The 25,152-nt window shown below is 43.2% G+C and overlaps 1 protein-coding gene across 2 annotated transcripts in view; it reads right to left on the reverse strand.

The window, feature by feature from the left end:
• DGKQ (diacylglycerol kinase theta) overlaps window positions 1-25,152 on the reverse strand; it is a 1,093,519-nt gene that overhangs the window by 97,998 nt on the left and 970,369 nt on the right. For both annotated transcript variants that reach the window (XM_085636612.1, XM_085636613.1), the window contains exon 15: window positions 6,785-6,900. In XM_085636612.1, coding sequence (XP_085492738.1) covers window positions 6,785-6,900 — 116 coding nt within the window. The remainder of the gene's footprint in view (window positions 1-6,784; window positions 6,901-25,152) is intronic.

The following is a 25,152-nucleotide window of genomic DNA, read 5'->3' on the forward strand; positions in this document are numbered from 1 at the left end:
AAGAAACAGAATATTTATTCATTGACCCAAAAAGAAAAATATTTAAAATATAAATAAAAAAGAGGAAAATAAATATCACGTGAAGTTCGACTAGTGGTTCTGTTGAATTGTTCTTACATGTTAATATTATTTGTATTGCAAATCAAGGGCTTTTTGTCTAGGGTTGGTACACACTTCCTATGCACACTTCTTTTTCTATTATCTTTTCCCTACTTTACCTATCTTGCTTTTCCTTGCTAGGGATATTTATCATTCAAGCAGGGGCCCCTATTTTCCAAAATAATTTATCTCGCGGCTAGACTGTGAGGGGTTTGTTCACCTTTTTTTATCAGTTTATTGGATTTTTGTATACATGTGGTTTGAGGTTTCGGTCGGTTGAGGCTAGAGCATCCTTTTCTTCATTTAGTTTATCTGTAATTCAAGGTTCATTATTCACTTCAGTCTTTCATTCACCTTCTTCTTTTGATTTGAGGAAGGAGAAGAAATAACATTCTTTTCCTTGATTTTCTAATTGTTTATTTTCATATTTACTATGGCCAATCTCACTACATTTGGTTTCACAGATGAGCAATTCGCCAGTATGGTCGGTAATTCGGCCAATTTTGGTCAACAGATTATCAACAATTCGGACAAAAATGATGAGACACTTGCACTTTTAGCTTTGAGAAAAAAGATTAAACGTATAGAACTCCATGGCCAGTGCATGTTGGAGTACCTCAAAGCTGGGGTCATCCCTCAAGACCTGAGAATAAGAAACACACCGGGACTGTTTGTACACATAATACAATTTTTAGAACGTTGGGCCAGGATCTCCAACCGTTGCTCTCGCGACTACATGATGCTAATAGTCGAAACAGCTAAAGAGGTTATTGAACAACTAGTAGCTGAAATTACAGACTTGGAAAATAAAATTAAAGCATCCTATGCAGTTGAAGAGGCAAAGAAAAAATTGGAAGACATTGATAAAGATCTTCACTCTTATACAGAGTATTTAACTAAACGTAAAATAGAGAAGCTGAAAAAAGATGTGCGCTTTTTCAGTAAAGAAACAGCTTACCCTTATCTGTCAGATAGCTATTATAATCAAGCAGAAGCTACTCAATCTGGCGCATATGGACCATCAGGAATTGGCAGAAAAGTGGTTACTTTCTCTGATACGTCAGACTCTGATAGTGAAGGTCAGATTGGGGGCAAAGAGTATAGGGGTAATGGTCAGCGCTATGGTAGACAAAGAAGAACACAGTCTTTTTTAGGGAGGAGATTCAACAGACGCAGCAATTGGAGGCCCCAATATCAACCACGGTTTCAAACCAATATGCAATACCAACCGCGCTTCCAGGGAAGTCCAGCGATGGATTACAATCATTACGTTGTGACGCGCAATGCACAATATTGGAGGGAATAGAGAACCTCCCGATCTTTAATCTCAGTAGTACCCCATTAACAGCCTAACAGCCTCTACCATGTCATTACTATCTGAAGGTCTCACTTTTTCTCCTCATTCTGGTTTAAATAAGTTCGAATTGTTCAGAGATCTGAAGGCCTTTTTTAGAAAGATTAGATTGCAAGTATTCTTTCTAAATAAAGATATACAATCAGATACAGTTAATGTATCGGGCTTGGCGCCATCTTCTCTGTGGACCCCTACTATTGAACAGTTGCCACCTGAAGTAGCAGTGTTCGAACAAGTGGTTTACAACAAATTACTTAACATCACCAAGTATGTAAAAAAGACCCCTTTCAATTTAAGTAATGATGAACACACTGCTTTACAAGATCTCAAAAACACCCAACTCAGAACCATCAAAGCGTGCGATAAGGGTGGAGGAATTGTTGTTTATGATACGTCCACCTACATCACCAAAATGGAATACATGCTTGGCGATACCCATTTTTACTGCCCTATTAACAGAGACCCCACATCTCATATAACAAAAAAATTGAGAAATTAACCAACAAGGCTTTGAGAGATGGTGATATCTGTGAAAAAGAATGGCTAGTCCTTAATAAGGAGAAACCCAAAATGGCCAGTATCTATGGCATCCCTAAGGTACAGAAAAACACCACAGATCCTCCCCTTAGACCCATAGTCACCACGATCGGGTCAGTTACTGAGCCTTTAGCAAAGTACATAGACGCCATCTTGTGCAAACATGTGTCTAGAACACCAGCTTTTGTCCAAGATACTCGACATATAATAAATCTAGTTGAGAATTCGTCTTTCTGTCCGGATACTAACTTTTTGGTTACCATGGACATAGAAGCCCTTTATAGCAATATTCCTATTGAAGGTACTTTAACAGCTATTCATTGGTTCATCAAAACGTACAACATTAAATGTCCTACCATTTTTGTTCTGGAATGCCTGAAAGTGGTTTTGGAGGACAATGTATTTGAATTTAACAGTCAGCTTTTTAAACAACAGCAAGGTGTTAGCATGGGGGCATGATGTGCCCCAACGGTGGCTAACATTTACATGTCCCTGTTTGAGAACAAATTTGTGTTTAATGAGATAGCACCGTTCTACGAATCAGTGACCAAATGGTCTAGATTCATAGACGATGTGTTCTTTATTTGGACAGATACGCAGGACAAACTCTTGGAATTCATGGAGTGGATCAATCTCTGTGATAAACATATTCACTTCACTTATAACATAAGTTCAGAAAGGGTTGAATACCTAGACATCATGATAAAAAATGAAGGTGGCCGCCTTGCAGTGGACTTATTCACTAAGCCTACTGCAAGAAACACACTCCTACATTATGATAGTTTTCATCCGGCAACACAAAAGAACAGCATACCATTTGGAGAATTTTTGCGCCTACGGCGTAATTGTACCAGCATACAGGATTACGATGAAAGATCAGCAGTCATGAAAAACAAATTTCTGGCTAGAGGCTACCCCAAAAAAATCGTACGAGACTCATATAAAAGAGCTTGTTTTTTTGATAGACAGCATTTACTGTCTAATATCAATGAGATTAAGGATCCCTCCTTGGTTTTTGTCACAAGACACTCTATGCTCAATGATAGAATTTGTCAGGTGGTTTGCCAAAATTGGCACATACTAAACATCGACATGGTAATCCCTAAGCCTTTATTTGCATACAAACGTAATAGAAGCATTAGGGATCATGTTGTTAATTCTAGGATAAAACATCCGAGTAATTACCTACAAACTAGCATTGATACTTTTAAACCAGTGACAGGCAATTTCAAATGTTCCACTTGCAAATCGTGTGAGACAGCCATTGAATCACCAACATTCAGTTTTAATGGCCAATTGATATCTCCCAAAAGTTTGAATAACTGTAAATCGACTGATGTGGTATACTTACTTATATGTCCTTGTCACCGAGGATATGTAGGAGAGACTGGGAGATGTTTTAACACAAGACTCATAGAACATCGCTCAGCGATACGCACAAAAAAACTTCAAGCACCTCTTGTGCAACATTATGTGGATCTTAACCATGCTCCAGAAGCCATAAAATGGTTCATTTTTGGAGAAAATTCAACCGAGACAGGGAACTACCACGGAAAAAAACAGAAAACTTAGAGAAGTTTTTTGGATTTTTACTCTTGGTACATCAATATCAGGCCTAAATCAAGAAATACCGTGGGACCAAGCCATTAAAAACAATAACTAGTCTTTTGTTTAACACTACCTGCTATCTTTGTTTAGTCCAGTCCTCGTTATATTTGTGACGATTACATGCATGGAACCTATTCATTCTTAAGTGATTCCACTCTGTATGTATGGAATCCCTGACTTTGAGCGGAAAACATTTTTTACATCTTTTACTTTCGTTCACTATTAACAGGAATCCTTGTATGCCTTGGCTAGAACTAGAACATCATGTGTTGACTTTTGGTATCTATTAAATCCACACACTGGTGGTCATAATATGCCATTCAATTTGGTATATTCTTTATATTATTTATACTTGCACTCTTTTCATCATTAGTTTGTTAAAATAAACGATATTTATTTAGTTGTATTTTATTTTTTACATTTGTACTCCTTATCATTATTAGTTTGCTGGTTACTGGTTATTACTTCATTTTTTCATGCCAGTTCCCATTTCAAAATGGTGTTGTCTACATACAAGTAATCGGGTTATACACCAGTCCCCTTTTCTTTTCCATATCTGCCCACGTGACTATCTGACGTTTGGTATACGTCTTTTACGTAGAGTACGTTTAAATAACGATCGGCGTTAGTGAATTAGCTTCGCGCCAAAGTTTATGCGATCACTCGTTCTCGGAAAGTAAGTGAAATCAGTGCCTTACTACCTTGCGCTTCTAATTGGTACATTTAGTACCTTAGGGTCATTTTATTTTCTTATTCGTATTCAAAAACAATTTTTCTTTTGAGACTCGTTAATATTTAAGCGCTTGCTCTTCAATTGTTTGCTTAGCTCCGGTAGAATTTTATAGGGTTGACATTCAATTATATCAGCTTATCTGTAGGAGCCTTCCTTATTTGGCGAGTGTTTCACGGATTATTTCTGGTTTAATTATGGTTATTTAGAATGCGCTACATGCAAGTTATTGTCAATTACATACATGTATTCAGTTGGGTAATTTTACACACATTATGGCAACCGGCCTTATTTGGAGGAATTCTCTTTCTGTGTCTTGTTGTGTATTCATACACACATCATTACAGTCAGAGCAAGTAATATTGGGTAACCCCGGGCACATTTTTATTTTCAATTTTATTTTCATGGGTGTTAGGTGTAGTTCTCCTTTGACATATATTTTTTAAATTATTCTTCTATAAAGTATTCTTTCACATTGGGTTTGGAAATCAGATGTTCTTGGTGTACACCTGTACTGGAATCTCTCACCACTCAGTATCAGCTATATCTGTACATGTGTGCTAATTGTTTATATTGTGGACCAACTCGTGTTTCTGTAGATTGACTTATCAATCAAGTGTTTGTCTTCTCATTTAGCAAAATTGTAAAGAGTGAACACCTGATGAAGGCACATGCCGAAACGCGTAGTTGAGACCATTATCATCAATAGTTGCCATTATCAATTGGTTGTTGTTAAATTTTCTCATGTCTATAACTGTGAAGACAATTATCAACAAATCATCACTATCAATTGGGTGTTGTTCGACTAGTGGTTCTGTTGAATTGTTCTTACATGTTAATATTATTTGTATTGCAAATCAAGGGCTTTTTGTCTAGGGTTGGTACACACTTCCTATGCACACTTCTTTTTCTATTATCTTTTCCCTACTTTACCTATCGCACTTGCAGGTCAGGCTATACCCACAATCCTCTTTGTTCGACCACTGTCATTATACACAGTAGGCATGGATTCACTATCATCCTTGCTAGATTTCACTTTCCCAGCAAAGATCCTGAATGATCTGCAAAATATTCAATGATTTAAAACCGTTGACCATGGGAAATCACAAAACTCTCAGAACACCAAGAATGTAAATATGGAGAAAAATGGCTATTTACATTGGAATGAGTTATTAGATGTGGACGGTTTCTGTGTCAGTCTTGACAATAATTTACACGATGGTTGTGGACTGTATCAGAATGTCCACGTCTGATCCCATGGGTGTAAACAAAGCCGATTGGGTTCCTGCCAATACCAATTTTTTGGGAAATGGTCGTGGTCTGTGATCAAATGTAATTATTACCTCTACTCTAGGCCTTAATTACCTTCAGCCAAAAACACAACTGGTGACAACTATCACCTGGCTGGACGATTGATCGACATTCAACTTCTGTTTATCTCAGATTCAGGTTGGGATATTGGCTTTAAAGAACTGTTCCATCAGTTGGAAGGAGGACGCTTCCATTACACATATTTCTGACATGAATTGTAGGGAAATACAAGGTAAATACATGAAATCAATGTGTAGAAACTATGGAGTGAGATTTTATGGGGAAGCTATAAAATTGGGTAAAGATGCTTCTGTTGTAGGAAATGAATTCCGTGGTACAAATTATATAACGAGGGCATGGAAACGAAGATTTGTGTGGTTAGGTTGTTCCAACCAATTAACTGTATGCTGATATTTAATATGTCCTCTCTATGTCAAATTGTTTACTGTAGAATAAAGTTGACATATTTTAGTACCATTAATAATATTTGATACTTTTGCAATCAATGCATATTTCCAGTTTTTGGATGTCAATTGTAAGATGGAATTGTGTTGTCTGTAGTGGTCAGCGCTCTTGTGGTTCTGGCTCCGTGCCGGAAACACACTCATGCACCCACGTGATCCGCAGGCCAGGCATGGCCTGCGGGGTTAATAAATGGGAAGAACCCGCTCGGAGTTACTTCCGGCACAGGCACCGAGTCTAGCGTGCATCATTTGGGATGCCCATGCCTGCGCCCCGCTGCTGGCCCACACACGGCGTGCTCCCGATTTGCCCATCTCAACATTGTCGTCCTGTTGTACAAATACATTTTTGGAGAATTCCGAATGACTGTTAATTAATGGATTAATAACAGAATGTCTCTTACTGCTCAGATGGCTCTGGAAATGCCCCAGGCACATCATTTTTTACAATCTCAAATGCACAATAAGTGTCGGTCTTCCTCGGAGCATGGTAAAAGCAGATTTCAAAATACAAAGAGATTTGTGGGAAGCCAATTGGCTAAGGCTCTTGAAAGACACACAACGCGTACTTGCAGGAAGCTTACTGATCATTTACGTCTCAGTCAGCTTCATGAAGGCTGCAAGAACCCAAAGTACACACGTTGATTAAATAAACAAATTCATGAAAATAAAGCATTGGTTTACCATCACTTCTGGGAGAACAACTGCAGTGAGTTGCTTATCGTTGACAACTGTGTCCTTCACTAGCATAAATAGCCTTTCAGCTTCAGGAAAACAAGCAATCTGCAGCACAACAGCACCTGAAAACACATGCACAGAAACAAAGTTCAGAAGCCACAGAATGAAGACCAATGCATTTGAAAATGCACCAAAATGAGAACACAAACTACATTAACATCGAAATATTACTTTAGGTAACAGAAATAATTGAGAGTAAAATCCATTTTAGTTTGCATTGTGATTGGAACTATAAGTTCGGCTCTGCTGACCAAACAAATTGTCCTGGTGACATTTAAGCAGAGAAGATTCCGTAGTGACTAGCCAAACTGTCTTTAGTTTTTGTATTAAGCATAAGTGGTTCAACAATATGCTCTCTCTGAAATCATTTGTTCACAGAAATCTTCTGGCAAGGTTGTATGGAGAATAATCAACCAGTGACACCTCGCGTCCCCACCAGTGCTAAAGCTCTGAATTCATGTGACGGGGTGAGTTGTCTCTCTCTGACTGTCGGCTTCCAAGTGACAAGGAGAGGTCATTTTAAACTCTGGCATCCGGTCCGCTGGCCAGCCAAAGGGGCAGAGGCCATGGCCTTCACCACCTAGGCAGAGGACGGTCCACCCTATTTAGAGATCCTCGCGGGCTTAGCGGGGCTCTCCAAGCTACGAAGGGAGGTGCTGGTTCAGAGTCTCTCTTCATAGTTTTGCAGGTTTGCCCAACGGGCGCCATGTTTAAAGCAGCCGTACAGAAAGCGGTTTTGTTTAGAGAAAGGTGGGTGCTTTGTTTAAACAGAATGCAAATTTCCCCAACACACAGGGAGTATTCTACCTGCTCCCTCGTGTCCTTCTGTATTTTCCCTGCCCACGTCTGCCACACATCACCTTAAAAGGGTGGGCAAACTGTCCGCAGGGCTTGTTAGCCCCTTGGCAGATGGGTTTCAAAGTCAGAGGTTTACACTGCCAGAGCCAATGGGGGCTCTACTGGTGTAAACCTGGTGCTTTTCCTGAATCTAAATAGAGCAGGCGGACGGTGAGTTTGTTGGGGCGGAAGCGCTGCCATCACGCGGCACAGCTTCGGCTCTGCAAATCTCTAAATGGGCCCAAAGTCTCCAATATTCAAAAACTAACATTGGTCAGAATTTTTTTTTAAAGAACCAAGAAATGAGATGATCTTTATCTCTCCCCATCTATTTTGTCCTGCCTCGGTTATGTCTCTATGCAGAAGCAGACAGACCCTGAGTTTGGTTTATGGTGCGGCGCCTGGAGCAGAGGGGAGAGCTGGATCTTTCTCGATTGCTGGGCCCGGCCCGGTAGCATGGACTTTGCAGGGGCATAGTACCGGGCGGAAAAGAGGCCCCACCTTTGACATTATCTTTGATACCTCAGGCCTAGTCTGGGTCTCTTTCTAGCTGTGTGGCTGATTGGTTGACACGCCGACTGCTGGATTGGCTCCCTGGCCTCCCCTCCTAATATGCGACCCCCTGCGAGGGAAATTGTGCGGGACTGTCGCCTGTGTTTTCTTTTTGTGTTTTATCAATAAAGACATCTTTCACAAAAAAACAAAAAAAAAATATTTCCAGGTACTCGCAAAGAAATCAGAAGAATCCCAGATCACAGAGGACTAGAGGATAGAGCTAAGACAAGGGAGGAGTGTGCTTCAGGGAAAAGGCCCTTAGTGGAGCTCACGATCCTGGTGGGCAATGACATTCTGATCAGATGCAGGCCTTAACATCATTTGCACCTTCGGATAAATTAGCAGCAGCACTGCAGTGTGATAATAACAATAACAATAGACAGCTAAGATGCAGTGTGATAATAACAATAACAATAGACAGCTAAGAGGACTGGGAAAATAGGTGATAGGGACAGCTTTATAAGAATGACCCATTCGAGACAGGGAGGGGCACATGTGAAATAGGGAGACAGGTGAAGACAGCTGAACAATATGCAAGGAGGGACTGTGTGAGTAAGGTGATAAAGACAAAAAAATGTGAGAAAGAAAGCTTAGAGAGAGGCAGAGACAAAAAAGAGCAAAGGAGACAGGAACACAGATGAGCAAGACAGAGTGGAGTACAGAAAAGACAGGCATGTTACACAAAAGACAGCTGAAAGAGAAGGGGAGGAGGCAGGTGTGTGAGTGAGATCCAGAGACAAAAGCTGAGAGAGAAAAGGGAAGGCCGAAGAGCGCAGGGAAATAAGCAGATAGATGAAGAAGAGAGAAGTGTAGGGAGACACAAGAGCGAGGAGAGGAAAGCGGGGATAGATCAGTAGTGTATGGAGAAGGGAGGTGGGTCTGTGTAACTTGTGCTTCTGTGTCTCCTTGTAGAGGCAGGGGACGACGATAGCACATGGGTGTCGAAGGGGCCCTTCCCCGCACCTGCAGGGGGCCCTCCAACGTTCTGGTTGGCGAATACCTAAGCTGCCTACCTGGCATCCAGCTCAGCTCTTTCTACCTCCACCCAACGATCTCTGCTTCTTTACGCCACTATTAAGGGTTCTTTTCTAACCCTTCTTTTTCACTGTTTTCCTGCCTTTCTCTTCCCCCTTCTTTCGGCCTTTTCTGCTTTTCCATCACTTTGACTCAAAGTCCCCTGATGAAAAATAATAATCAGTGCTTCATTTGTGCCAAAGTTTGAAGATGACACTGGCACTCATTTTTGGGGACAGACACATTTTGCAGGATCAGTGTCTTCCTGCCCCTCCGGTGTGCCCAGCATCTCCTGCAATACCAGACACACTGCCAGATTCAGCGCTCCTTTTCAATTGATGGGGAACACTTACAAACCACCCTAAAGCAGCCCATTGTCGCAAGCATAGCTCAAGATAAATAATACAAAAATAATGAGCCTGGCAAAGGAAATCTAAGGAGCAGCACTTGACATGAAAAGCCACACAAACCTCACGAAACTGAATGTTTTGTGGCAGCGTGAAAGGTGCCGTCTATGCTGGAAAAATACACAAACGCATAGGCCCATGAACAGATTTTTCACAGGGATCCCGTAAATATGTGTGGGTTTTGGGAGGAACATTCATGCAACTGGCAATAATCAGAAGTCCAACGATCCCAAATGTTGAACTTTTGGGAGGTGTGCTATTGGTTGCTCAAATGCCCAGCGTGGTACCATACAAATGCGTTGCACAGGCAAGGGGGCAGATGGCATTCTACTGCATACATGTTACAGACATAGTATTCTGTCCATTACCTTGGAACCTTCACCTGGGACCTTGCATTATGGACATATTAAACAGACTATTAAGCCTACGGTTGATTCACTTTGGGCGTTACTTTCTAGTAAGCACGCAAAGTAAAAGTCCTTTGTCCCTATAGGCTGTTATGTCCATATAGGGATGAGGAAAAGAGTATGTGGTCCGTCGGCTACACTGCCGACTCTGGTGCAGGAAACCAGGGTGAAGAATGAAGTGTATGTGCATCTGGGGAGAAAGAACATACGTGGGAGAAAGAGCATGCTGGCAGCAGGAAGTGAATTTTGCGAGATTGGAGTGTAGCAAATGTCATGGGGTACCTGTTGCCTGGAAGGGGAAAACAAGTGCTCACCAGGCAGCCACGGCAGAACAACGAAAGAACGCACGCAAAGTGAAAGTAATCATTTCGCGGCCGCTTTGATGTTCTCAGTGGCCGCGCGGCTCACTGAGAACATCAAAGCAGCCGCGAAATGATCACGCAGGCTGCCAAATGGGGCGCGCGCCCGGCACACATGCACTGTAGTTGGCGGCCTGAAAGCACTGGTTTGCACTTCCAGATCCCCCTTTTACAAAAGCTCTTGCGAGAGCAGCGCTAAAGCGCTGGCTCAGGCGAGACCTAAAAATAAGTAAGCAGTCAACAATTCCCAGCAGTCCGTATCCTCCCCCATGTGGCAATACAAGGAACTGCACTGAGGGGCCTGAACTACCTGAGTGTCATCTGACAAAAGCACAGCAGACCTTGCAAAGGCCTGCCCTTTCCCGTACTGTATACATGTTTTTAAAAACGTTTTATAAGATTATAAAACATTACCAGTAAGCCCACATTTCAGCACAGCAAGTACAGTAAAGATCCTGCGTAAGACATTGAAATTAATGTTTTTCCATAACAAGAAGTATGATAGACTTCTGCAATGGCAGCAGATATTAGCAGGGTACAATATTCACTACATGGCGCATGTGTCAGGCACGATTAAACCACGACTACAAAATGTCCCCCTAAGCATCACTGGAAGCGACTAAGTTATGAAATGAACACCACATCAACCCTAGGACCAAGTAAGTAGGCACATAATGTAATCCATATATCCCTGGGGCGTGATGCGGGGGGAGCAACCCCGCTTACATTTCCAGCTGCTCATTAAAATACGTATGGTCCCCCAAGCCACTCTTTCTTGTGGGTGTCCAACCCCAGTACATCGCCACGCGCTACAGCTGCAAGCTGCCTCACCTTTGCAAGAATATCCCTGACGAGCCCCAGGCGAAATACTTAGGGGTTCAGGTTAATTGGGTAGGATATCATTTCTGCTACTGCCTCAGTTACAGAAGCCCAATAATCTAAGATTGAGGGCACAACCACGTCAGATGCAGGAATTCAGCATCTGCCGCTCTGCACCGCACCTAAAGGAATCCGTGGAGTATCTGAGCACTCAGACCATGCGAGGAGTGAAAATATATGAAGGATTTTAAAGTGTATCATGCATAGTCTGCTACTAGACATTAGACCTCCAGTTTGCAATAGTGGCCGCTCCTCTGAAAAGGTGGAGGAGCAGCGCCCCATTACTTTAAAGTAATGCAATGGAAAAAATAAAATGATAATAACAGAAGTTATCATTTTATTTTTGTATTCCAGTTGCCGCCGGGTTAGGGAGGGGCAGGACTGGGGTTCCGTGATGTGAGGAGGAGGAGTGGCTGCTGGTGCACCTAAAGTGCACATGACTGTTTGGCCAGCCGTCTCTGGCCGGCCAAATAGTCATGCGCACTTTGCATGTTAGCCACCCAGGCTGCATTACAGCCTGGGTGGAGAACATGCCCAGGCTCTTTTTCCCTCTCTGAGCGCTGAATCACGGCACTCAGACTAATCACACCGTTGCTATCAGCAGCGTTGTAATTGGTCAGGGGAGTCGGATAGTCTGGGTGCTTCCTGTTCCTGTGTAGAGAGGCGGCTGTTTGCGATGGTGACACGCTGGTACATTTTCCTTTTTATTTTTATTTCCTAACTCCCCCCACCTTCTCCTTCCCCATCACCGTCCCCTACCAGCCGCCACTGGTTTGCGCCGAAAAGGAAACCTAATCTGTCCTTAAGAGGAGATCGTAGGGCTCATGGGCTGGACTGCCCGTAGAGGGCCTAGGGTGTTTCCCTGGGAGGCTAGAAGGGTAAGACCCATTTTGCAGGAGAGGGGGTGGTTTTGTTACTGGGGGCTGGTTTTGCAGCTGTACTGCAATATTGGCCTGGTTAAAAATGCAGCAGTGCTTCACACTTGCAAACCCGGGGGGATGGTCTGACCAAATATCCAGGGCAGCTTTGGGTTCCCAGTCCGACTCTGTACGGCTCCCTATTCCATTTCTCCCTCGCTTTGAGCCCACAAATTGGCACTTCTGATCGCACAGGGTTGTACACCACAAGGAAGAGGGTGAGAGTTTGGAAGTGAGTGGGATCCTATAGGAATGTATCGAAGGTTGCCCTACAGGCTGCACACATTCCATATTGAAGGAATGTTTCTAATGGACTAGAGTCCTGCACCATGGCCAATCCCTGCAAATTAATCTACTCACCTCCTGGTAATAAATGAATAATTGTGTTCAGTTTGAATTTCCACGGTATTTGTAATGATTTGTCCTCACAGGCTGTGTTATTGTCAAGTGATGGAGTAGTAGCAATTCTGGTGACTAGAGATGTTGCAAACGGGCTCTGGGCTGTAGTCCCACTAATGCCAGAATCATCTATTTCACCGAGTTAATTTCAGAACATTTACTTTTCAAGCGACGATGCAATGGCGTCTCTTCTTCAATGGACACATGTGATGGCCACAGAAGGAGAAGACAAAGTTCCAGATCCAGGGTAGCAAACCCACCCTGATCGTATTGCAGAGTACTAATCTTCTATTTAGGTCTGGGATGCCTACCAGCCCAGACCAGTTTAACCAGTAAGGACTTGTGTATTTTGAAAAATTGTCTGCTCAGTAGTATGGAGATGCTGTTGAAGAGAATCGGTGCACCATATGACTGGGTATTCAATGGAACATTATTTTGTAACAGGAAAAACAGGGAAAACAAGATATTTACCCCAGTTGATGTAAACTATATAGGACACCACATTTTATATATTCACGGATGATTGGAGCCAGATTGTTCTTAGGATCCAAAACATATAGTTCCACATCTTCAATATGAAAAGATATGGATAATTTCTGGTCTGTAAAATTCAAAACATACTTTGAGTAGTGTTGCCTCAGTTTGCCAGCAAGTGGCTCAACCACAACAACTAACAATACAGGGAAAGCGGGCACCCCTGCCTGGTGCCTTGCATTATTCCTATTGGATCGGATATCAATCTATTAATGTGTATGCACACAGATGGACCGGTGTAGAGCAGTTAGATCAAATCTAAGAAAGTTTGCTGCATCTAGTAGTACAGCCACCACCTCCAGATCTGGGATCAGTTGATGTATCAGAGCGAAAATTGTGTGCAGATTATGCAATGTGGATCTAGTGTTTACAAAGCCAGACTGATAGGGCAGAACTCAATTGTCAGGCATTGGTATAAGCCTGTCGCAAGAATCTTAGCTAATATTTTGGCGTCAGTGATCATGAGTGATAAGGACCTGTACGAGTCACATCGGTTAGGTGGTTTACCGGGCTTGAGAAGAGTAATAATGATGGCTTCTTTTAAGGCAGGGGAAAGTATTTTATTCTCATGAGCTTCTTCAAATTAGTTTTGTAGGTGAGGGGCTAATGGAGAGATTTAGGTTTTATAAAAAGTACAAGGCAGACCATCAGCACCCGGCTCTTTACTGCTGGCATACTATGAGCAGACTTCACTATTTCTTCGATGGTGATGGGTTGTGTTAAGAATTCATGATACCTGTCACTCTACCATGCCAACACAATGTCATCTAAATAGTCAATCAACTGATTCTTCTTCGTGTGTGTTTTTGACGTGTACAGGTCAGTGTAGAAATCAGTGAGAGCTAGCAGTACACTAGTGGCATTATGATGTTCGTGACCATAGGCTCAAATTAACATGGCGATATCAGTAGTGCCCAAGGACGCTCAAGCATGTCTGCCAATGCTTTACGTGGCCTCGCTCCCTTACCGAATGATCAGACATTCTAATTTTTCACAAGATGTTTGTCCTGCCCATCGACCACCTCATTAAATTGTTACTTTGATCTGTATTTCAGCCAGACACTGGGGTCTAAGCCAGTCCTATACTTGGCTTCCAAGCCTTGTATCTTGTGCTATAGTTTACCTAAGTGTGCGTACAGTTTAAGAATCCCTCCCTGCGTGCATATACAGATTTCAGTAATAACCTCCTTAAAGACCCCTCACAAAGTACCCGTGCTGCCCACCTTCCTATTTTTATTGAATTGTTCTATACTTTCTTCTCTAGTTTCTTTGTGGAAGACAGCATCTGATAGTGCATCAGTTCATAGTCTCCATGTGAACTGTGGGCAGTCAAGGCATAATGGAACATGGGAGTGAACTGAGAGCATTTTGGCTAGGTTGTTGACAGACTACCATCGTGTGCGAACATTCTTGGTTGCCAGTCAGAAGTTCTGTCTCGACCATGAGTTATGTACAGTTGATGTAAATGTGCACTCATGTGACATGCAGTGCCAGGCTCTCCATACATGTACTAAGTCGTGAGATGTCAGTAGCCCACCTAGTATTGCCACTGATGCCCCATCGCCACCCCACAGCAATCCCTGAGGGGAAACTGCAAGTACTTATTCCACAAACTGGTAAAGAAGCCTGGTTCGTCTGTATCTGGCCCATGAGTATTTAAACGCTTTATATGCCTTATTCAAAAGGTGTCCTGTACAGCTACAAATTGTCCCTGGTCATCTGTTTTGGAGTGTAAGGGATGAAAATGAACCTTTTTAACCAGGATAAGAACACCATGTGAGTATGAGGAGTAAGTCGAGGCTTAGTAAAGTGCCGCCCATTGCCTTGCTTTGTTACTGCCGTCATTTTCTTCAGGTTAGTTTAGTGCAGCATGACAGTCCCAACACCCTGTCTCTAGTGCTCATGGTATTGACAAGCTGTAGGTATAGCTCTAGTCTTACATGATGTATGAGACTATTGCTTTGCATGCCGTCTGTGACATGCAATTGTCTTACTGTGTCACTATGCGCAAAGCTCCCATTGAATTTTGTGTGAACCATTATAACCCATCCCCATGCACACCAGCAACTCAACACTGACAGCAAGCTTTTGAAACCCACCCACTCAAACATTTCCCCAAATAGTGATAACCAAATACCAACATAAGTTTTTATTCACTGTAATTTCGCAGTGTATCAATGGGCCACATATTGTGTTATCCATTATCAGTTGGCTCTGCCCAACAGAGAAGTTTCATCTGTTGTTGGGGCTCTGAACCAGAGGGAATGTCCATTTCCAGTGTCATTCAGTGTCACTCAGTGTGGCTGAAGTGGATGAACCTTCAACCTTTTTGTAGCGACCAGTGCATAGTAGACCCACACTACGCAAAAAGGAGTGTGCTTGCTGTGATTTTTGACTGATATGTTGTTTTCCTCACACTGTGATCTTTAGCCTGGCAGAGTACAGCATAGCGTTTGTAATCTCAGCTTGCTGCAGTTTCTTTTTTAATGTGTTTTACATTGTCTCGAGGACCGCCATAATAAACAAGCATTGGCATAGCCAATAGGTCTCGCCTTTTTGACCATATGTGTTTAGCCATGCAGCACATTATCCTGGGTGCTGTGCCGTCGGGGTTTGAAGAGTTGCCACTAGCAAACCTGCATATGTTGTCTAATTTTTTACAAACGTTTAATAGCCATGAAACATTTAAAAGCAATAAAAAAATTGCCAATCTAAGGATTCCGCTGACATTCAAATGCCACAAGCACGAGGAACAGTAAAAGTGACGCTTGCACAAATACAAGCTAGAATTTTCAACATTTACTGGAGCCCCTCAGCCAGTAAATGAAGATTACTATTCCAAGATAAAAGTCACTTTGCATCATGACTGGCAGAAACGGAGGATGCTCCTATTACTTTAGGAGAACAGATGGAACGGGCTGCAACAACTGACAGAATGCAGCTTTTGCATATTGACGTCCTGGTAGACATGCAACACTGCTGCTTCCCCCAATATGGCGAGAGAAAACTACCATTGGAGGTACTGGCCCCCTGCTACAGAAGCAGCTACAGGAGATATAAAGCAGTTGAAGGATGTGCAGAACCCATGCTTTAAAAGCCAGCCATAGGAGGTAAAATACTGTTCTATGAGGCAACGACCCCGCTCCACAGAGCAGTTGCTGCAAGCGCAGACCCCACGCTACAGTGAGACAAGGCAGAGTGCAGTTAGGAGGTGCAGACTCCCATGCTACAGAGAACAGCCAAAGGAGGTAGAATGCAGTCCTATGAGGCAAAGACCCCCACAATTACAGCCCAGTTATAAGAGGTGGAGACCCCACACTACTGGGTGCATCCATAGGAGGTAGAGAGCAATCTATCTTTTAGATCGCAGCCAGTGTGTAAGAGAGCTATTTTGGGGGAGGAGGAATGGGAGGAGGCATTGTTGAAGGATCAGACTATAAAGTCATTTATTGTTTAAGGTACTAAGAATTTGAATAAAAAAAAAAAGCTGAATTAAGTGAGTATGTCCCAGGGTGGAATGAATTATTAGTGGAGAAAGGAATTGTTAGGAGGAGTGACAGGCTAGCTGTGCCACAGGGGTTGCGCCAGAGACTTTTTTGAAGGGGAGGGGGGGGGGGGGGGGGGTTTATATAGTGCGAATTCGACCCGAAGGTATCAGGTATCAGAACGCTTTACATGAGCACCAGTTGCTTACAGACGGACACATTAATTTTTTTGTTAGGCACAGGGAGATTAAGTGATTTGCCTTGAATCACAGGATGTCGGGTGTCATTGCCGAGACTCAAACCCTGTTCCCCAGATTTGAGGTCGACCGCCCTAGGTGTTGGCCCACATTCTCTCCCCTTATCCTTGTTGAATGAAGGACACAGTGGCATATCATCCATGAAAAGGAAAGCGCGTAATTATTTTTGGTGGCTGGGCCTGAACAATCATGTCGAGAGATTTGTGAGGAATTGTGTCCCTTATACATGTAGAGACAAAACGCACAAGATTTGTGAAACACCTACTGTACCAGTGGCATTTCGCAGAAGAGCTTAGGAATGAGTTGCTGTGGATATCTGCGGTCCGTTCGAGCATCTGGGCTATGAAAGTAGATTTGCCCTGGTATTTGTGGACTATTTTTCCAAATGGCCTGAGGTTACGTACATGAGAGAAGTGAAAACAGCTAATGTGATCTCATTTTGTGAAGAGATATTCAGGCGTGAGAGGTGTCCAGGAGTAATTGTTTTGGACAGTGGTCCACAATTTGTGGGAGAAGAGTCAACCACATTTCTTAAGAAAGAAGGAATCAAACACTGCAAGACCACAAATTATAATCCTTGTCAGAACGGCCTAGTTGAGAGCTTCAATAGAGTGTTGGGGGAAAACATTCAGTTGGCTCTAGGCAAAGGTTTAAATTAGGAAAAAGAAGTGAGGAACATGTTGTGGAGCTATCGCACTACACCTCATTCTAGAACTGGGGAGACTCCATTTTTCATGTTGAAGGGAAGGGTGTCATGCACCGCCGTTGTGCCTGCGTGGATATAGAGAACCACGAAAAAAAGGTTTGACATAAAGGCGCTCAGAGAGAGAATGGAGTGATATCAGAGTCCATATGCCCATCGTCACAATGTTGGTTTAGGAAAAAATAAAATCTTTGGAAGGCGAATGGGTGGGAGCATGTGTAAGGGGTGCATATCAAGAGAGGTTGTTCGAATTTACCAAGTCTCTCCCCACTATGGCGGGGAGCCGGGGGGCAAGCTTGAGGTCACATCACTCACCCTGGGCCAGGGGTTGACATTGGGCGAGAGTTAGCCGCCTAGGCACTGCCCCGGAAGCACTTAAGTACTTACAGGGTCACAGGGTGATGAACGTGCACCTTGAAAAGGAGCAGGAGATGCGGCGGGCTGGTCTCTTCGTTCCTGCTTGCCGCACAGGACTCATCGCTTGGATCTTGGCTCCTCCCCACACCCCTGGTGCACAGACGTCCCACCCTGACAAGGCAGTCACCTCCGGGCTGTTGACTGTCCAAAACGCCCAGTCCTAGGGGAGGCACACGGGCTAAGAGTTGTTTTCTTGCCCGACTCGGGAGTGTTGTTTGATTCACAATGGCGTCTCTGGAAGGCGTTTGGTGCTGAGGTGCAGTTAGGCCTGGGGGGTTTTGGTACTGGTTGATCGGATGTAGGTCCCTTTCGGGCAGTGGGGTGTGTTGGGGGGCTAGAGGAATGCTTTGTGTAGTAAAGACATAATGACAATACCCTCGGGCAGCGGTGGGTACAGTACATCTAGTTAAAAGTTTAATCTACTGTTTTTTAACCTTTATAGTGAGTGAGACTGCCAGCTCTCCTGATTGGAGCATTTCGATTATTGTGATGTCTCATGTAGTTTTCCTAATCCTGATTTCAGATAGATTAAGGATGTTGGATAATGCCAAGATTGTTATTTCAGTGTTCCCAAGTGCCCCTCTCTGTGCTGAGTGCAGCTTGCGGTCATAATCTCAAAGTGTGCAGTCAGGGGAGGTATAATCAAATGTAGGACATGCTTCACAAACATTACGAAGCTTCCGTTTCAACAGTTTCAATTTTGACTGTCTAGGATGGGTTCTAAAAAAAATCTGCAGTCACTTTTCCAAGGTTTTCATGATAGAAAAGCCTAACTCTTGGAAGTTATAAAAATATGATCAAGAGAAGGTGCACGCCCTCACCGGGACTGTCCACCGTTGGTCCGCAGAAGGCGGAGCCACGCTGGAGTTTCAGGCTATTCACATGAGATACATTTACAGTGAATCCTAAAACAGAATGATTCACATAGTGGAAATCCTACAAATTTGGCATCCCTAGGCCTCTCGTTGGCCAACATCAGACACCCCTACTGAGAGAATTTTAAAATATGCTTTTGTGCCTGAAACTGTAAGAAGCATATGCAACACAAATAAATGAGCAATGTTGCACATCATATTTCAATTGCAGGAAAGCCTGACTGCATAGGGTTTGGTACTCTAAGGTGGGCTGTAGCTCTTTGCACATTTCAGTGTGCTCTTCTAGTGAGAACTAGGATATCGTTTAGCAATAAGATGTAAATGAAAGATAATGAAATGCATATTAAAATACTAGGTCTCGTAAAGAAAAATGTAAATGTGGAAAATAACACAATACTTGGTGGATAGTGAGTGCATGACAAAAATGCTTATACTACCTCAAAAACTGTAAAATTCTCCCCAGTGAATTTCTGCAGGTTCTAACTTTTCCTATCTTCATCCTACATTAGTGCCCTTTTCTCAGAAGAGTGATGCCTCTTAGGCACAAGAACACGAATCCATAGTAGCAGGTCATTTTGGTGGATGATTTGTGCTAATTTCGATCATTCCCCAATTTTTCAAGATGGAAAGATGGCCATTGAGCTTTATTTTTTTGCAATTTTTTTTTTTTTTTGCAGTTTTTATATAGCACGAACTCGACCAGAAGGTATTAAAGCGCTTTACACGAGCACCAGTTGCATTACAGCCGGACACATACACGTATTATTTTTTTTGGCAGGGGGAGATAAAGTAATTTTCCCAGAATCACAGGATGTTTGGGCCTCCCGCCAGACTCTAACTTGGTTCCCCAGCTTCAAAATCCGCCGCTTTAGCCGTGAAGCCACATGCGCACAAAAAAAAAAAATACGGGCAGCGGCAGAAAACAATATCCCTTGAAGCTTGTTGTATAAAGGTGTTAATGTGCCACTGCATAATAAGCTTTGTCTTTATTAAGGAATACAAATTTTTAAGCGTACTGCCTGTGAAATAACTCTGCCTTGTATCGGTCGGGAATGAGCGCGCAGAGACCAGTCATCTCTCTGGGAATATTGGAGGACATCACATCATTTACATGATTAAACCAGCAGGATATCATGATGATAAAAACACTTGCCATATCAGAGAGGCCTTGCTTGTTATGGTCCCATGGCACTCTTATTCAGGCATTGGGGGACTCCGGCCGTGCCACGGTTCTCTGAAATAACACTTTTATTAATGGTGCTAGTTCTGGGAAGAGTCACAGCGAGGTGAATTTCTCACTGACTCTCCGTGGTAGGCCTGGGAGTAATGCAGCTGGTGACTGGAATGCGGCTGAGCATCAACACTCCGCCCCTTAATTCCACTTCAAGGTGACATTCAGATTTTGTTTTTTTGCAAGTTTCCTCCTTTCACAGCCGTGCCAGGTGCTGGGGGTCGGGGTGAATTAGTGGGTACCGGTAGATGCTTTCTGTCAGCAGGAAGGAGGCCGGCGAATCCTAAATCCTAACGTGTATGCTAACAGTATTGAACACTATGACATCGGGACAGAGAAAGGACTCGGTCACATTTCATTACTTATGGGGGCTTTGCATAAAATGTTTGCAGACTGATTAGCGGGAACGCAGGGCACATGTTAAAGAATGGTTTCAAAAACCAAATAGTGACGGGCAATGTACTGCTGCCATCTAGTGGTCAGGAGGTAGTGTGCTGACTGCCTAATATCCACACGGCCCCACTGCTAGCCTCTGGAATCCCAAGAGATCCTCTCCAGTACAGAAAACAGTGCCCGGACACGCGGCCACAACGTGAACACGAAGCCTTTGAAATAGAAACCGAACAGATGGCAAACAGATAGCGCAGCTGCTCGCTCCCGCAAGGTAAACGTCACACATGCACGAGTGCTCATCGGAAACAGTGCAGTACATGCACGAGTTTCCCAAAAAGTCCTGAGTGATTCCAAGAGGTCACTCCTAAGCAGCGCTTGCGCACTGCGTTAGGCTCGACCTAAAAAACAATAGAGATGTGTTGCCCATTGTAGTTCAGGCCTTTCTTCCCCTTTCCAGCCAGAGGACCAAATCTTGGTCGCTAAAGTTGAGCGGGTGGGCAATTATGGGCTGCACCAGCACCCCTGGTGTTGGTTTCGGTGCCAGGAGGAGATGGACCCATTCCATCATGAACATGAGTGAGAGGTAATCTACCCCAAACAGGGTCACAAGCATTTCTTAGATGTAAGACTCCTGTCTGCTTGTGTTGGTGGATTCTGGTATGCCATGTATGCAAAGATTGCTGCGCCTTCAGCCTCAAGGTCCTCATTTTTGGCCTTGATTAGATTTAGTACTTTCTTCAGGTCTAGATTTGTTTCGATCCTGGCGCGCATATCATTCACCACATCAGAAATTCACTTTTCTGCAGTTGGCTGTCATTACTTTTCCTTGTCCATTTTAGTGTTCATAAAATCCATGCTAGTAAATCTTGCCATCAATTGATGTTAAACTATACTGCATTGCCTTGAGTGGTGTCCTTATGTCATGTCTTCTACCAGTTCCACTAGGCCCTGAGCAGGCTTTCCAGGCCCCGGTATCCACCATTCTTTGCACATGGTGGGACTCAAACAACAGTTTCTATTGCTTATCATCATGTTTGCGCATTCTGTCTCTGCGCACCATACATTCGCCAGAAGGTCAGAAATGCTCAAAAACAGGCCGGCAGCCTGGGGGACAAAGATCACAGGAAGGGCACCCTGTGGTCTCCATTACAGCCACCAGGATCCCATAAAGAATGATAGCAGCACATGGCCGCAGCACCATCACCCAGCTGAGCCAGAAAGGATATGTTCACAGCCCCCAAGATCAGAAGGGCAGCATATAGCTTGTAGTGTCAGCAATGTATATGGCTCACAGGCCAGTCTTTTACTCACGCCACAGCGGCGGCATAGGTCCTGCCCCCACGGGGCACATGTAGACCCACAGCAGATACAAGTAAAAGGTACCAACTGTTGCAAACATAGTAATGGAAGAATAGATATAGATGTTGAACATTTACCATAATAGCATAAAATATATATAAGTCGCCTAAGAAAACAGTTTACTAGAACCCTCCATTTATTGGTGATCAATAGAAAAAGAATGAGGAAGAATGCCCTGGCCACTGTTACATCTGACTCCCTAGCAGTGTCACTTGAATGACTGGAAACAATCATTTCAAAGATACACTAACATTCAGTAGAAGCACACCAAATTGTAAATTCCTTGATTACTTTATTGGCAAGAAATTCAATGACTTCCTATTTTCACGTGAACTTCAAAAGAGCATGCAGCAGCCAACATGTTTCATCCTGAAGGAGACTTTTTCAAGGCAAGCCGAAAATTTTGTGTCGGAAACCACATATTATGCAAGCATTTGGAACTGTCTAAAAAGATGACTGAGATGTGTGGTTCTAACACAGTGTGTAAAATATCACTAAAAAGGTCAATACTGGCTCATAGAGATACCCAAAAAATGGTTGGTAATTAAAGAGTGTGGGAATTAATAGGGCTGAAGACTTCTGCCATCTTGAAAATGCTCTAAGTGGGTAGGTTTAGACCCAGGAAACTTCACCCCATTAGTTAGTTGTTATAAAATCTATAAATAAATGTTGCAGTATGAGCACAGGGTCCCCAAAAAGTGCAGGTTCTAGGGGATATTGACCGTCTTAACAGATCTCATGAAAAGAGACTAAGGAAACAAAGTCCATAGGGGAAAAGAACATATTATGTAGTAATAAATGTTTTGAAAAAGAATGTTGGCAGAGTATAGCACCCCTTCAAGGTACCTTGGAACCTCTTGAGAAGTGAAGGTAATGAACTACAAGCTTGGGAAATTCCCTGATGGCTAATAATGGAAATCATTCTCAGCTGAGAGAAAAAAGTCTTTGCTTTAGAATACTTTGAGAAATTAAGGAAGAAGTGTAATCAGTTACATTAATTGGTTGCGTGCTCTGTGGGATTCCTGGGCTGGGATGAGAAATGCTTTGCTAACCATTATGATAGTGATATAAAGTTTTTAACACCATTACCAACTGCAATGGAGGGGGGTCTTCAGTCTTAATGGATTCCCTTGTGAATGCTAGGGCACCCATGTTTAGTGATGCTGTTGAAATGATTTATGATCAGTTCGTCAATGGAATGACTTGCTTGAAGGCCCAGGAATGCTTGCTGAATAAGCATCCTTTACTAGAAAAAATACTGGCAGTACCAACAAGTGTTGAAAATTCAGTAGAGAGTGAAAAGATTTTAAAGGAAGTGCAGCAGGGACTAATGATGAGAATATGGTAATCTGAGCAAGGGAGGGAGGATGTCACCGAGAGAGTAGAAGCGGGAGAGGGATATCAACAATGCTGAATGGAGACGGCTCAAAATTGAGGCTGACCAAGGGGATACAGAAGAGGGACCCGGGAGTCAAGGAGTGAGCAAAGGATGGGGTGGTCTTCCCAAAAAGGCAGTCTCATGGCAGCCTGTGCATTTAAAAGATGCAGTGAGGTGTAGGAGGAAAGAAGCCCTGAATTGTCAAATTGGTGGAGGGCTGGGGAGCTCTGGTTCCTGAGATGCCCCAGTGCTTTTGTTTGGGCAGTTGGGCAACCAACAAAATTCTAGCTACTTTATTTGAATTTCCTGTTCTCCAGCACTGCAGCATTCTGGGTCATTTCAATTCTTTAAGAGACTTTCCAGAATGTTCTTTAGATCTACTTCAGCAACATATTGGTTATTTTAAGTAAATCTTTCCTCTTCTATATTTTGACGAGGGAAGTACTGACTTTCTTTTTATTGAACTTTTATTTGTTCTCAGACTATTACAGCACAAAATCTCAGCAACAAAAATCAACACAGTGCCCCAAGATCCCCCCCTCCCCCAATCCGAATAATCCAGCAGTTACGAGGAGTGCTCATCAGAATGTCTCCTGCATCTGACTCCCGTCAGTTATATTGGCCTCCATCAGGTATCGTTTAAATGGTGCCCAAATGTCCTTGGGGCGGGAGGCCTAGGGTAACAGTTCCTCATATAGTTTGAGTGGCTCCTTACAGTATGTGAGGTCTTTCATCCATCATCTGAGGGTAGGACACAGTCCCTCCCCATTTTTGGGCAACCAGGCTCTTGGCTATCGGGAGGACCAAGGCGGTAAATCTCCTAGCGTGATATGGTACTTTTCTTTACCCATCCCAGTAGTGCCACCTCTGGGGACCTCTGAATGGGGGTATCCACAATGGTTTGTAAAGTGTGAAAAAATGGGTTCACAATAGGTCTGTATTCCCACACATTTCCATGCCAAATAGAGAAAACGGCTTCTTCCATGTTACATAGTTCACATCGGGGATCCGGCCTCAATTTCCACTTGTGTAAAGTGGCCGAGTGATAATATATTCTGAATAGGAAGAGCTAATGTATAAGCCTCAGCCTACTGTTAGGCAATAGCTCTCCGGTATGAAGGCAGCAGAATTCTCAGATTTCATTAGTGAGTGGCACTCCAGGGTCCTCCTTCGACCAGGGCGCGCAGGAAGGTTGTGCACAGGAGTATTATTTTACGTTTCATGGTATAATACGGTTATAAATCTCTTGGGCATTTTTGTCTCTAGAACCTTTGCCAAAGGGCCAAAGGTCTTTGGCTCCGGAGGGAATTATCCTGACATCTTTCTGCTTGCAGCTCTAAGTCTATCTAATGTGTTATTTAACTACTACTCCAGAGTTCATACTGTCCAGCAATATGAACTTTCCGCTCTCATATAAGTCTGATCAGGCAGGTAGTTTTAGTTTTTGTAGCTGGGGGTTATTAGTTCCCACTGCTGTCATTGGGAACAATAGGTGTTTGTTCAGCGGAATTTCAGTGGCATCGATTATTGTGTTCCCTGTTCTATCTTTCAATTTTCCGAAGGCTTTGATGGTGCAATGCACTGAGTTTAATGTATCTCTTTTTACATTTGCCTGGACCAGAAGACAGCCTGTAGAGGTATGGGGGATGCAACATCTTATTCCACTGCAAAAAGTGCCATAAAACGTTGGAGGTGGAACCAATAGTACACAGACTGCGCTTGTACACATGCATAGAACAAATCTAAATCAGGGGCTGTGAATGCTCCCAACTTATGGGGTAGTGTCAGTGTTTCTCAGGTTATTGTGTGTCTTTTTTCAGCCCAAGCCATCCTAATCAACAGAGACCGCAATGTGTTAAAAAAGCTGGTGGTTTGAATAAAAGGTACGTTAATAAATAAGTCTAACAA

The sequence above is a fragment of the Triturus cristatus genome, chromosome 2_1 (genome assembly GCF_964204655.1).
Source record: "Triturus cristatus chromosome 2_1, aTriCri1.1, whole genome shotgun sequence".
In the NCBI taxonomy this organism is placed as follows: Eukaryota; Metazoa; Chordata; class Amphibia; order Caudata; family Salamandridae; genus Triturus; species Triturus cristatus.